General features: G+C 56.1%; 2 protein-coding genes across 2 annotated transcripts; both read left to right on the forward strand.

Annotated features, from left to right (window-relative positions):
* Positions 1-1,956: 1,956 nt before the first annotated feature.
* Positions 1,957-4,328, forward strand: Psca (prostate stem cell antigen). The gene is made up of 3 exons (XM_075963484.1): positions 1,957-2,130; positions 3,281-3,388; positions 3,725-4,328. The coding sequence occupies exons 1-3, from the start codon at positions 2,079-2,081 to the stop codon at positions 3,937-3,939; spliced, it is 375 nt and encodes a 124-aa protein (XP_075819599.1). The 5' UTR covers positions 1,957-2,078; the 3' UTR covers positions 3,940-4,328.
* Positions 4,329-8,278: 3,950 nt separating this feature from the next.
* On the forward strand, positions 8,279-11,410 carry Them6 (thioesterase superfamily member 6). The gene is made up of 2 exons (XM_075959516.1): positions 8,279-8,901; positions 10,505-11,410. Exons 1-2 carry the CDS (start codon positions 8,389-8,391, stop codon positions 10,616-10,618), a joined length of 627 nt encoding a protein of 208 aa, XP_075815631.1. The 5' UTR covers positions 8,279-8,388; the 3' UTR covers positions 10,619-11,410.
* The last annotated feature ends 1,509 nt before the right edge of the window (positions 11,411-12,919 follow it).

Below are 12,919 nucleotides of genomic sequence, written 5' to 3' on the forward strand. Positions count from 1 at the left end.
AAGGTCACCATAATGAGCTCAGTGTTGGGCTGCAATCAGAGTTAAGCCTGTGGTGAGAGGTGGGGCTGTAGGAAAATCATAGTCACAGTGGTCAGTGTTGGAGATGAGGTGAGACCACCAGGCTACCCTTTACCAGAGCTCCCTCTCTGGACACCACTCGGGGCCCAGTGGTTCTGCAAGGTTCTGGGTGTTGCGCAGATCTTGGCCTGTGTCCACTATATCCGTCCAGTGCCCCTGGACTTAGCCAACCAGTACTGCCTTCAGGCATTGATATGCAGGCAAGGAGGCTTGCCTTTAGAGTATTCACGCTATATCAAGCATGATCGACAAACATTTACACACCTGTAAATATTTGGGGAATGACTGTTCCAGTTGGTGCTGGGTGCCCGTGCCTCCAGTGCCAAGACAGATAAGCAAGGTCTCTCCAGGGGCAGCCATCCCGATGGGTGGGAGCAGGGAGACAGCCATACAGGGACACAAACAAGCTGTGGGCACTTACAGCACTCCCTGGACTGGGAGGCCTGTGGCAGGAGGGGATGTTCCAAGAGGAAGTTCTAGGTGGGCAGAGAACAGGAAAGCATCTGGGGGAGGGTACCCTCACCCTGTGTGACCTTGAGCAGGGTCTTGCCTCTTTCTGAGACACAGGCTCTTTAGTACCAAAGGAGTTTCCAGAGAAAAGAGGCCAGCCCAGGAGTGCTAGAGAGTCGGGCAGGGGAGATCACAGAGGGCCTGGGGTTGCAAGTAGAGCCCATGGGCCAATCTGTGGTTGCTGCCTGATCCTGGCATTGCTGGGGCATGGTGTGGTTCCTTGAGGCTAGAGGGAGAATACTTAACACCTTAAATGCCAGGCTGTTCTCAAGGAACGTTTAGGGTGAAGGAGTAGTCGGAGATCTATCAGCAGGAGCAAGAGAACACCAGAGACACTGTCCCTGGCCGTGGGCAAATGAATGGTGGCCTTGGTGGGTAGCATTTCTATGCACTGGCATCTGACCAGAACAGCAGTGTGCCCAGCAAGGCTACCAGGACAGCCTGGCAGAAGGATGGCGAATGTAGGTGAGTCTTAGATCGAGACAAGCATAGAGACTGTGGATCACCCCAAAGCCAATAGCAGTAGGAAGCAATGGACCTGGACCCCTGGATCTAAAGGAAACTGATCAGAGAGCTGGCTGGGGAAGACTGACCCACAAGATCTGTGGCCTCTACAAAGCGAGCTGGCCTCTACAACCCAGCAGGGAGCTGCACAGGGAGAGACGGCCTGACCTCTGTCCCTCCCTGCTTTGTAAGCTGGATGTCTTCCAGACCACAGAGCAATTGCGTGCAAGGTGGGTCTGGGGACAACAGAACATATCAAGTGGTGGCCCGGAAGCTGTGTTTCCTGACTCTCTTGTAGCTAAAGTTCCAAGTTGGGGGATAAACAAGGTCCTGAAGATAGATACCTTAGTCCAGGGCCTGGCACACGCCAACGCTCTAGGACATGCTCTTATAGCTGTCCAAACTCCTCACTGGCTCTTAGGTCACCTACCCAAGAAAGGCAAGCCCAGAAGAGCCCCTATTCAGTGACACCTTCTAGCAGCCAGTCGTCATAGTGAACTGCTATTATGTCTGTTGCCCTTCCACTCAGGCCTGTTTTCTCAGGGGTGCATGGACCCCAAGAAGGCAAGACAGCTTTGGTGCTGAGCCTTGGGGTCCCACGGATGCACCTTTGTCCTTGGCCAAATGACTCGGGGGAGTAGAGAACCTCAAGAAAGGAATGTTCCAGAACTGGCCTCATTCCCCAAGAAGGGCAGGCTCGGTGTGGGTGTCTTAGGACTTCCAGCCCTTGTCCTGTGGGTGGCTGAGAAAGGGCTTCTAGCAGAAACAGCGGCCCCACCCTGGATAGGCTGTGCCCTCCAACACCAGAAAGAACGACAAAGGCAGTGGGAGGGGTGGTGTGTGAGATCACATTGGAATGGGCAGGTCCCTAGGCTTTCACTGGCTCCAGAGAGCTTGTCACTGTTGACTTGAGCTGCAGAGCCTCCCTTACCAACTGCAGCCATATAAAGCCTTTGGAGGCAAACTCCCAGCTGCCCACCGCAACCATGAAGGCTCTCCTTTTTGTCCTGTTGGCCACCTACTTGGCCCTGCAGCCAGGTAAGCTATGGGCAGTCACGGGGCAGGGCTAGGAAAGGAGTGAAGAAGAACCGTTGGAGGGGCTGATGGATGACGAGATGGGAAGAGGAGAGAGAAGAGCAGGGTGGCCAGAGCAGCTTTGCTGTGTGGTCTCTCACTCTTGTCCCATGAGAGGCAGCTGTGAGGAACAGAAGGGCTCCCAGAAAGGCCACCAAGGGACAGATGTACAGGACTAGGAGTCCTTAGTCAGGAGGGCCCAGGGGCCAAAAGTCTCAAGCTGGGAAGTGCCACAGAGGCAAGGGAGGGAAGAATGGAGAAGGAAAAGGTACTTAAGATATCTTAAGAGGGGGATTCAAGAGTCCATCCTTGGCTACTTTTGCCTCCAGTATGAGAGCCCACTTGGGTGGGCAGCCTGTGATGGTCTAGCATGCTGGGCCCTCGCATCAAGTGACCCCAGGAAGGTCACTATACTCTCAAAGCCTCAGCTTCCTTTTCCAGGAAGGAAAAAAAAACTGTTCTTAAGGCCACTGGAGACCTAAGCAGGATGAAGTTTGTAGCCACTCAAGTCAGGTATTCAGCACCTGTTCCTACAGGTGTGACTCAAACCCCAGCTTTGCCATTTTTCGAAGAGAAAAGACAACCAACACACCCTGACATTGGTGTCATTTGCCCCAGACACAGACCAGGATAGGTCAGGGGCCCTACCATCGCTGCATAGCATTGCAGAGGTCTGAGGAGAGGCTGAGAGGCAAGTTGGGCTTAGGGAACAAAGACAGGTGGACCTTAGTGGCTAGTAGCAGGAGGGCGTTAAGGAAGTGTCTCTCTGCACCTGCCTCTAGCCTAGTGCCCCGTGGGGCTTTTTCCAGGTGTGACCAGTCACTGGCGCCTTTCCCCCCCTCTCAGGAATTTCAGGCATTTGATAAAGCTTTAAATTCCCGAATAGCAGCCACAGCACAGACTGTGGGCTTTGGGTGACCAAGGGGAGGTAGGCTGGCAGAGCCCTCTGTGAAGGGTGTCAGAAGTCTTTGGGCTTTTGCCTCTTCAGGTTAGCCGTCTGGAGGGGACCGATCTGTGCCTCTCCGTTCTGTGTGGGGACGGGAGTCTCTGGTAAGGCTCTCTAGAGGGGCGGCTAGCCGGCCTCTGAGCCTCAAGCCTCCTGCTTCACCCACAGGTGCCGCCCTGCAGTGCTATTCCTGCACTGCGCAGGTGAGCAACACTGACTGCCTGAACGTGCAGAACTGCAGCCAGAGCGAGAACAGCTGCTGGACATCACGCGTCCGTGAGTCCCTCGCTACCCAACATGGTTCTCACTGCCTGCCACCCTGCTTGCCGTCTTTTTCAGCCTCCTTCCCCTCTCCGGCTAAGCAACAAAGAACCTAGACCTTGGGCTTTGCCACAGTTCTTCCTCTGTCCATCTGCCCACCTGCCCATGTATCTGCACACCCCTGCTCAGCTCATCTCCCCCTCCCTCCCCTCCCCCTCCTCCTCCCCACGATCGCTCATTCAGTAAACATTGCTGGTGCTTGGTGGAGTGGGTCTAGAGCTGTAGCATGCTCAGGAAGGGGCCCTCAGACAGGGGCAGGGAGGTGAATATCACGGCACTGTGTCTTCCCAGGGGCCATCGGACTTGTGACAGTTATCAGTAAGGGCTGCAGCTCAAACTGTATGGACGACACGGAGAACTACTACGTGGGCAAGAAGAACATCACGTGCTGCTACTCCGACCTGTGCAACGTCAGTGGGGCCCACGCCCTGAAGCCAGCTGCCACCACCCTGGGGCTGCTCACTGTGCTCTGCGGCCTGTGGCTGTGGGGCTCCAGCCATCTATAGGCTCTCAGTGGGGCCCCCCACTACAGCCTCTACTAGACAGGGATACCCCGCCACCACTCCTAACATCCACACAGGGCTGGCCTTCGCCCTGCCCCCCCTGGAGCTCCCTCGTCTCTGTGGCTTCGGCTTCTACAGCTGTCACCTTGCCCACCCCTCCCCGCCCCCACCAGCACCACGTCCCACCAGTTCTGCTCGGGTACTTCTGCTGCAGGACTCCCTCACCGCCCCACTCTCCGGGAGCTGAGCCAATCTTTACAGCAGCACTTGGGAAGGGCCCGGTGAAGCCTGAAATGAGCTAGATGGGGCAGAAAAGAAGCTGGGAGGTGGGTGTGAGGGACTGGGAGTCCAGTGGGGGGGGGGGACCTGCCCCAGAACACAGTAGACCTGTAATAAATACCTGTCGGGTTTAAGTCTGAGAGAGCTTCTGTCCTTAAGCAGCCTATGATGAGCCTGGCTTCCATCTGGGTAATGTCTATCAAGGGTCATGACCATATCACCGACTTTAGGGGTTAGAGGCCTGGTCTTGGTAGGAACAAATATGTGGTGGCACCCGGCAGGAGGTAGGACTGCATATGTCAGGACACTAGCCCTTGCTGTACAGACTCCAGCACATAGTCAGGCTTCTCAGAGCCCTGTGTGTTCCTCTATTACCCTCCCAGTGGAAGGAAGCCCTGAGTTTTCATGGATAAGTGGAACCCCTAGGAAGGAGAGCTCCCTCTAGCCTCAGCAAATCTACTATGCCAAACTTTGTTCTAGTCGGGCATGGTGGCCCCCACTTTAATCTCAGAGCTCGAGATACAGAGGCAGGCAAATCTCTGTGCCTCTGAGGCCAGCTCAGTCTACATAGCAAGCAGTTCTAGGCCAGCCAGGGCTACATAGCAAGATCCTGTCTCCAAACAAACAAACAAACAAACACACCTTTGTTCTTAGAGTTGCATGCTTCTGGCACGTAGGAAATACAAGCACAAGAGTCTCGGAGCAGGCAGCCAGTTGCCCCCACCCCACACCACGCAGGAGTGTGTCCAGCCCACACTCCCGAGTTCCTTCTGCTGAGTCTGTGTCCATGCCATTAAAAGCTTGGGGTGGGGGCTGTCTACAGGAGGACATGCCCATTCCTCCCACTCCTGGGGAAACCCTTCTGAAGGAAGCCTGTCTTATTCCTGGGAATTGCCTGGACCCTGGGTGGGGATCTGCATGGGGAACCTGTTTCTACAGCTTATCCCCGCCCCCCCCCCCCCCCCCCCCCCCGTGCCACCGAGCCAGTGTTGAGATAACATGAGAAAGTCAAGGAAGTATCTGTCACTCAGCACCTCCCTCCACCTAGCGCCCAGCGGGGCTTTTTCCAGGTGTGACCAGTCACTGAGGCCTCACATCCCTCTCTCAGGGATCATGGGCATTTAACAAAGCTTTAAATTCCTGAACAGTGAGTAATAGCACAGACTGTGGGCTTTGGGTACCCACACAGGGGACATAGAAGATCAGTGAAGGGCTCAGATGTGTACTGAGGTGGGTGTCGGAACTTGAGTTTCAGCGTTCAGTGGTTGTAGTGGGAGCCCAGGGGCCAGTGGGACAGGGGTTGTGCTGAGGGTGAGCCTGGCCAGGGCTTCGAAGCTGATGCCCTCAGCTTCTGGTTATGACCTCAAGTAGGAGACATTCCTCTCACCCTGAGAAACGATGAGCATCCAGGGCTGATCCAGGCTCTGTGAGGTCCTGTGTTTTCAGGAGGACACTGAAGAACTGGAGGTCTTTCAGCAGGATCTCACATCTACTAGGAACGTGGTGCAGGACCTGGGGCCAACAGCTACCACAGGGGGTGGTACGCAGGGTGGTACTTCTGGCAGCATTTTCTTGGGAGCCAACCTTCTGGTTGAGGCTTGCTGTCTTCCCTGGAGGCAGTGGAGGACAATGCGCAGATTGCAGGACCCGGCACAGCTCTATCCACTCAGCAGTTATGGGGCGTCTGCTTGGTCCTGAAGGCTGTTCCTAGCACACCACATCTGGCTGTTACATAGGCTTGGCTGGATTCTCCTCAGCACATCTGGATACCCTAAAACCAACCCATGGCATGGAGCCTGCTGGTCGGCAGACCCATAAATAAGAGAAATAGGGAAGTATTTGTTCCCTGCATACAGAGCTGGGAGAACAAAGGGCAGAGGCGCCAGAGCTGGCTCATGCAGAATGACCATCCTCGCTGGGTAGACTCAGCCCACCAGGGACCACACATCAGCTGCCCCTTAGCCTAGTCTTTTTCTCCCTGTGGTTGGTGGCCACAAGGTTCTGTAGGCCAAGAGTGCCCAGGGGCAGAGAGACAATGGGCCTTCATACCCTACCCTGGAGACTTCTTTGCAATGAAATATTAGAGTTAGGGCAAGGGAAGCAAAAGGCAGAAGGTGCCCTGAGGAATAGAGGGCACCCCTGGGTGCCAAGACCAAACCAATGACCTGGCATGGGACTCTAACTCCCTCATAGTTGCCACCAGTGTGGCACCACTCACCTAGCAGGGCCCAGTCGGGGAAAGATTGGGTGGGACCAGAGTTTCGCAGGGGCGAGGTGTAGGGCAAAGTTATCCTGCTTCCCCCGCCCCCCCCAGCCCTGCTGCCTAGTGCCTGGTATTTCCCCCTGGCGCCAAAATGGATTGCCAATCTGTCTCTGGAGGTGACGCCGGGCTCTAGGGCAAACAGGAATCTTTGAAGAGCCAAAAATCCCTAAGAGAAAGTTCTGTACCCAGCACCCTTATTTGCCTAGTGCTGGCAGAGAAAGGGGCATATTGAGCAACCCTGTAGACACCAAGGTCTGTTAGGGTGAACAGGCCCTCCTCCAGTGTTCAGCCGTGAGATAGACATGCATCACTTATACGTGAAACTACAGCGAGGCGTGCTCAGATCCCTTCGAGAGGACCCTGGCAATGTGGTCTAGGCTAGGGTAGGGGAGAGAAAATGGAAGCAGAGCAAACAGAGGCTCAAAACCTAGCAAGGTGACAGGAGCAGAGGAGGCCCCGAAGATGGGTGCTCATTCACCTTTTTCCCTGTGGCAGAGGCCTGGCTAACCGGGGCGGGTCTCTTTCCTGGAGGCATGAGACATGATGGACAGAGTACAGAAGCCCGTGCTCTGAGCGATGGACTCAAAGAGCATTGCTTAGTCTCTTCCTCCTTAGAGTCTGTCCCTGCCCCAGCCAGAGTGCAGACCAGGACAAGGTAAGTATTTCAAGCGGAAGTAACGTGTGGGAAAGGATCGTCTTCCGGTGGTTTGGAGCTACCCTGATTGGCAGTGAGTTCCTTGCCTCTTGGAGTATCCAAGAAGACCTTAGGCACCCACTGTGCCATAGCTCCTGGAAGAAAAACTGGAAAAGAATTCTGCTCTGGACGGAGACCACAGCAGACCCACGCAGCCCAGTCTGAGACAGTCGGAGTAACGCTGCCCAGCAGATCTGGCACTCCACCAGTCCACCCATCCTTGGGCTCCCTGTAGTCATTTGCACACAGGATTATCAAAGTCCAGGAGAGCGGGCCGGACCTCAAAATCTTACCCTACTCTGACAAACCATACCTGGCACCTTTAGCTTAGTACATCATGCCAGTCCTTTCCAGGCCCCTACTTCTCTATCTTGGATGTTATTTGCATTAAAAGGGGTAAAGAGGAGGCTGGAGAGATGGCTCAGAGGTTAAGAGCATTGCCTGCTCTTCCAAAGGTCCTGAGTTCAATTCCCAGCAACCACATGGTGGCTCACAGCCATCTGTAATGGGGTTTGGATAAATAAGTAAATATTTTTTTAAAGGGGGTAAAAGGGAATTATTGGGGGGTGCACTTAGGATGATCAAGATTTTTGGTGGACACGGCCCGAGTGCTGGGGGACAAACAGTGTGGCTGCAGACTTGGACTGAAAGGCACTCAAGAGATGGGGTCTAATTCTCTCTAAACCAGAGAGAATGCCCCAGGGGCCTTGCGGAAGGGGGATGCCTGGACAGGCTTGTGGGTCACGAGCAGCCTCGTAGAAGCAGCATCTTTAGCGATGCCTTGTCCGTTTGCCTTACAAAGTTCCTCAGCTGCTCCGGGGAAGTTCTGGAAATTTTTGGCTATGCTCATCTGAGCGACTGGATCGCGGGAGGGAGAGCAGGCTTCCCTGTAGTTCCTGCACCTGCAGCTCCGAGCGTGGCGGCGAGGTGGCGCTGTACTGCTCCGCGCGTCCAGCTGCGCCCCGCCCCGGGAAAACCGAAAGCGGCTCTGGCGGAGGACGCGGAACACACCACCAAGAGCGCGCGCCGGGTGGATATGACCGAGCGTGCGCGCGACTCGAGCCGGCGGCGCTGATGCCTCCGGAGCGCCTCCCCCTCCAACCGCTGGAAGAGGTGGTGCGCTCCAAGCGGTTCCCGGAGCTCCCAAGCTCCCGGGCAGGCCCACTGCAGGCACCTGGTTACAGGGGTTCCTGGGTACCAGGTGCCCACTGCCAAGATGCTGGGGCTGCTGGTGGCATTCTTAGCCCTGGCGCTTGCCTTCTTCGCACTGCTGGACGGCTGGTACCTGGTGCGCGTGCCGTGTGCGGTTTTGCGCGCACGCCTGCTCCAGCCGCGCGTCCGCGACTTGCTGGCCGAGCAGCGGTATGCCGGCCGGGTACTGCCGTCGGATCTGGACCTGCTCCTGCACATGAACAATGCGCGCTACCTGCGCGAAGCCGACGTGGCTCGCGCCGCGCACCTGACCCGCTGCGGTGTGCTGGGGGCGCTGCGCGACCTGGGCGGGCACACGGTGCTGGCCGCCTCGTGCGCGCGCTATCGTCGCTCGCTGCGCCTGTTTGAGCCATTCGAGGTGCGCACTCGCCTGCTAGGCTGGGACGACCGCGCCTTCTACCTGGAGGCGCGCTTTGTCAGCCTTCGCGACAGCTTCTTGTGCGCCTTGCTGCGCTCCCGGCAGCACGTGCTGGGCACCACGCCGGATCGCGTAGTACAGCACTTGTGCAAGCGCAGGGTGAGCAGCCCCACCCCGATGCCCCAGCCCTGTGCAACTCCCAGTCCCCTCCCACGAGGAAGACCTCTTTGAAGTTCTGGGACTGGTCTTGTATAGGAACACTTTTGCACTTTTCCTCTGGGTCCACGCTGGTGCCCCTCTTGGAGTGCTCACCATCTATGAATTAAGACTTTACAGTCAGGTGTAGCCAGTTTTGAACCTGCCCCCCACCCCAGGGTTTCTCCTCCCTTCCTCTCTTCCAGAACTGAGATGCCCAGCCCACGTTTCTTGGAGTCTGAGTTCTAGTTCTGTGTTATCTAGAGTGCTGAGTCACCCTCTCTAGTCTCTGACAGGTGCCTCTTTTTGAGCATGGGATAAAATTATGGTCAGTTAGAGGCAGTTGCTTGGAATTCCAGTGGACCTGAGACCCTCTTTTATACAACTTGCAGCTGAGTAGCCTGGGTTTGGTTTGACCTCAGGAGACCACAAGCCTTGTGTCTTTCCAAGGTTTGATGGGGGAGAGTCCTATACCTCCTGGGACCCAAAGCCCTTCCCCAGGGCACAGTCCTCCAGCATGGTGGCAAGAGCCAGCTCCTTCAGTATGGCAACTGTGACCCTGGAGACAACCAGGGTAGTGATGGTTGCCAAGGCAGGCTCCTGAAAGGTGCCAGGGCATGCCCCACCCTATTGTACCCTCTCTGGCCTTACTATATCTGCCGGGGAACACTCAGAGAGATGGTGGGCAGTTTGCCCAGTCTGTTCAGTGACTGCTGGTAGACAAGGCTCCCTGGCTTCCTCCTGTCTTTGTTGAGTCATGAACTCCTGGGGGGTTGGTACTGGTTGGTACAATGCATGCGAGGGGTGAGGGGACTGGAGGTGCAGTCACAGTAAGCAGTGACAGTGTGGAGGAGGCACAACCAATGCAGGCAGGCATCCCAGCTCAGCTGGAGGCCTGGGGTTGCCTGGGAGTTTCCCTGGTTACAGGACTGTATCTTGAGTCGGGTTGGGTCCCAGGGAGAGGCAGATGTGGTTCAAGACAGGCTGAGGCTAAGGTTGGGCTAGTCTGCGGGCCACAGGCTAGGAAGGGGTAGCCCCGACTATAGATCCAGAGCAGATTTTACCCAGGGTGTGGGCCAGCAGTTCCCACCTGCTGTGTGGCACTTACCATGAGAGGTAGGAACCTCTGCTCAGCTTCTCCCCTCAGCCCTCAGCACCCAACTGCAAGGACTCACGGGAAGCAGCCTTGTCTGTGCCTACCTATGCCCTGCCCCTCATCCTGCTTTTCCCCCAGGTAGCTAGTAGCTCGTCAACCAGCCAGCTTCACAGGCTTCTGCCTGGCTCTGGAGACAAGCCTCAAGCATGGCCCTGCTGATGAGGCCTGGCCAAAGAGCATGGGATAGAAAGAACTAGGAAGGAGAAAATAGGTTAGAGGAAATTTGGGAGGTACTGGGCAGGTATCATAACGGGGCGTGGTTCCTGCAGGGTCACAGGCTGGAACATGAAATAATCAGAGGTCCAGAGGCAGGAGGGCAGCAGCCTGATTGGCTGTCCCCCTGTTGTGCCTCTCTCTCAACACACAGTAGCAGTTGGCTCTCTGGAGACTAGGCTTTCTGTCCCCCTCCAGGTGGAGCCCCCTGAGCTGCCAGAAGACTTGAAGCACTGGATCGCCTACAATGAGACCAGCAGCCAGCTGCTCCGTGCTGAGAGTGGCCTCAGCGACACCAAAAAAGACCAGTGACTGCCACACCTGCACCCTCCCTGCCCTGCCTGTCAGCCAGTCCATTCCATAGAATGGGCTGCCTGGGTTGCACTCCTAGCCGGAGTGGCCTTGGACAAGCCTGGCTCCTTTTACCCGCTTGACTCAACTCCTCTGTGCTTACCTCCTCTTGGGCAGCTGTTGGGGTGGACATTGTTGTCCTGGCCCAGATCTGCCTCCTGGGTCCCTATAGCCTGACTGTTCTAGTGTGCCCAGATGAGCAGGCTCCTGGAGCAGAAGGGCCAGCACAGAGCCCAAAGTCAGGGATGCTTGTAATCAGGCAGGCCAGGGTAGTCCAGGGTGTGGCTGGGGCCTGCAGCTTACTCAGGGACAGTGGACCCTCTGGAGGGTCACCTTATAGCAGGGAAGATAGGCCAGGACCAGCCCAAGGGCCCCTTAGAACTCAGAAGGGCAAGTGGAAGCAGATTCTTGGCTATGATTCTGATGATACCCACAACTCTAAGAGGATGTATCCTGTCTAGCCAGGTCACCGGGGCCAGGAGCCCTGGTGTATGTGAGGGGTCCCATGACTATGCTGAGTACCTGCCCTGTCAGCTCAGGGGAGGGGGCAGCTGCTTGGAGCTAGGCACTGCCTCCTTGCTACCTCTCTGGGAACCATACCTGGAGCCAGAGCCAAGAGCTTCAGTGATGCCAGGACCCTCACCCGCACCCCCTACCCACCCCCATGCTACTATGCTTGCCTTAGTGCTATCAAGGGGAAGCTGCAATCTGTTTTATTTAAAGAAAGCACAAGATTAAAATGTTTAAAAGGCATGTATAGTGTGTGGGGGGTTCTTATTTCTGCAGCCTTGCCACCCCTCCCTCTTCTGGAGGAACACAGGTGGCATAGGGTGCCTCTGAACATCGGGCTGAGCCTGACGAGTCAAGGGATTGAGGCCAAGAGTGAGCAGGCTGGAACCCCAGCTGGCCTTCCTACCCCGAGCCCCTCCTTGTCTAGCCCCTGCCTGTGAATATTGCAGCCCCAGTTACGTGTACCCGGCCCAACTTTTCTGGAGTCCTAGGAAGTCAGGGGGAAAGTAGGGTGCAGGCCGCACTGCGTTCTTCATGCCTTTTGTGGGTAGGGTGAGTAGGATCCTCAGGACTTAGAGCAGTATTTTATGGGGACGGGGTAGGGGAGGTCTTTGCTCTACCCTGCACAGTCCGGAGGCCTGAGGGCCTGGAAAGGAGTGGGTTAATTTTAAATGGGCACTCAGTGGTAGGGAGGGGTGGAGAGGTTGTGTCAGTAATCTGCAGCTGGGAAGACCTGTCCTGCACCTCTGCCTTCTACACTTCCCACCCTGAGCCCTGAGCCTGCCCTGAACCCGCAGGCACGTGGGTGGCTACGCATCACCTTGATTTCAGGGGCTTTGAAGAAGGCTTTTGCCCTTAGTGGCGTTAGAGGGCAGGAGATGCGCAGAGAAGAAAGGGCCAAGTGTAATCTAGAGGTAGGGATCCTTGGGTGAATTATGGCTGGGTTGTAGCAGTTATCTTGAGTGCCGCCAGACAGGCCCACGGGGACTTCAGGTGGGAAGTGCTCCAGTAGGAGCAAGGTGGGGTTCGTGTGTCTCTGTCTCCAGGGCTGGAGGGGGCACATAGCCTGGATGTGGGGTTCCCTGCTTAATGACCTAGATGTGTAGTCTTGCATCCGGGTGTATTCATAGTTGGGTAGCTTCAAGGTCAACCATGAGGCAAGGACTTTTGCAGGTCTCTGTTGTCATTGGGGACCAGGTAAATGAACCGAGCTTGTGGCTCAGCGAGCTGGCACCTCAGGTGCTAAGCCACAGCTTTCCTGCCTCCCCATGGACTCAGAACCAGAATTAGGCTTGACTAGGTTCTCTCATTCCCACCTCTGCATCTGTGAAGAGGGCTGAGGCAGTACCCCAGTTACTCCACTAGGGGGTAACATCTGCCCAGTCACCACAGTGCGCGGATATCCCTGGCTTCTCGCCTCCAAATCAAGAGCTCAAGAGGTTTTCTGAGATTAAGCTGTGGCTCAGGGGAATTGCCCCACGGGGGCACTGCAGGTATGGAGTTGGCCATAGAAATGGTGTTAGCTGGTGATTCAGCGGGGCAGGTTGGCAGCAGAGAATGTTAGTTCTTTTCTGCCCTTGCAGTCTGTTGGACTGCCTGCTACCTTCTTCCTGGCAGTCCTGGTTGCCGATGGGACTCCAGGGCCATGGCTACCAAGCTGGGAGAATCTAGGGAGTACTCAGCGATGCAGCGTTAGTACCTGAGTCATCCAGGCCCCACAGCTGCCACATGCCTCACAGATGGCAGAACACG

Source organism: Microtus pennsylvanicus, chromosome 2 (assembly GCF_037038515.1).
Source record: "Microtus pennsylvanicus isolate mMicPen1 chromosome 2, mMicPen1.hap1, whole genome shotgun sequence".
Lineage (NCBI taxonomy): Eukaryota > Metazoa > Chordata > Mammalia > Rodentia > Cricetidae > Microtus > Microtus pennsylvanicus.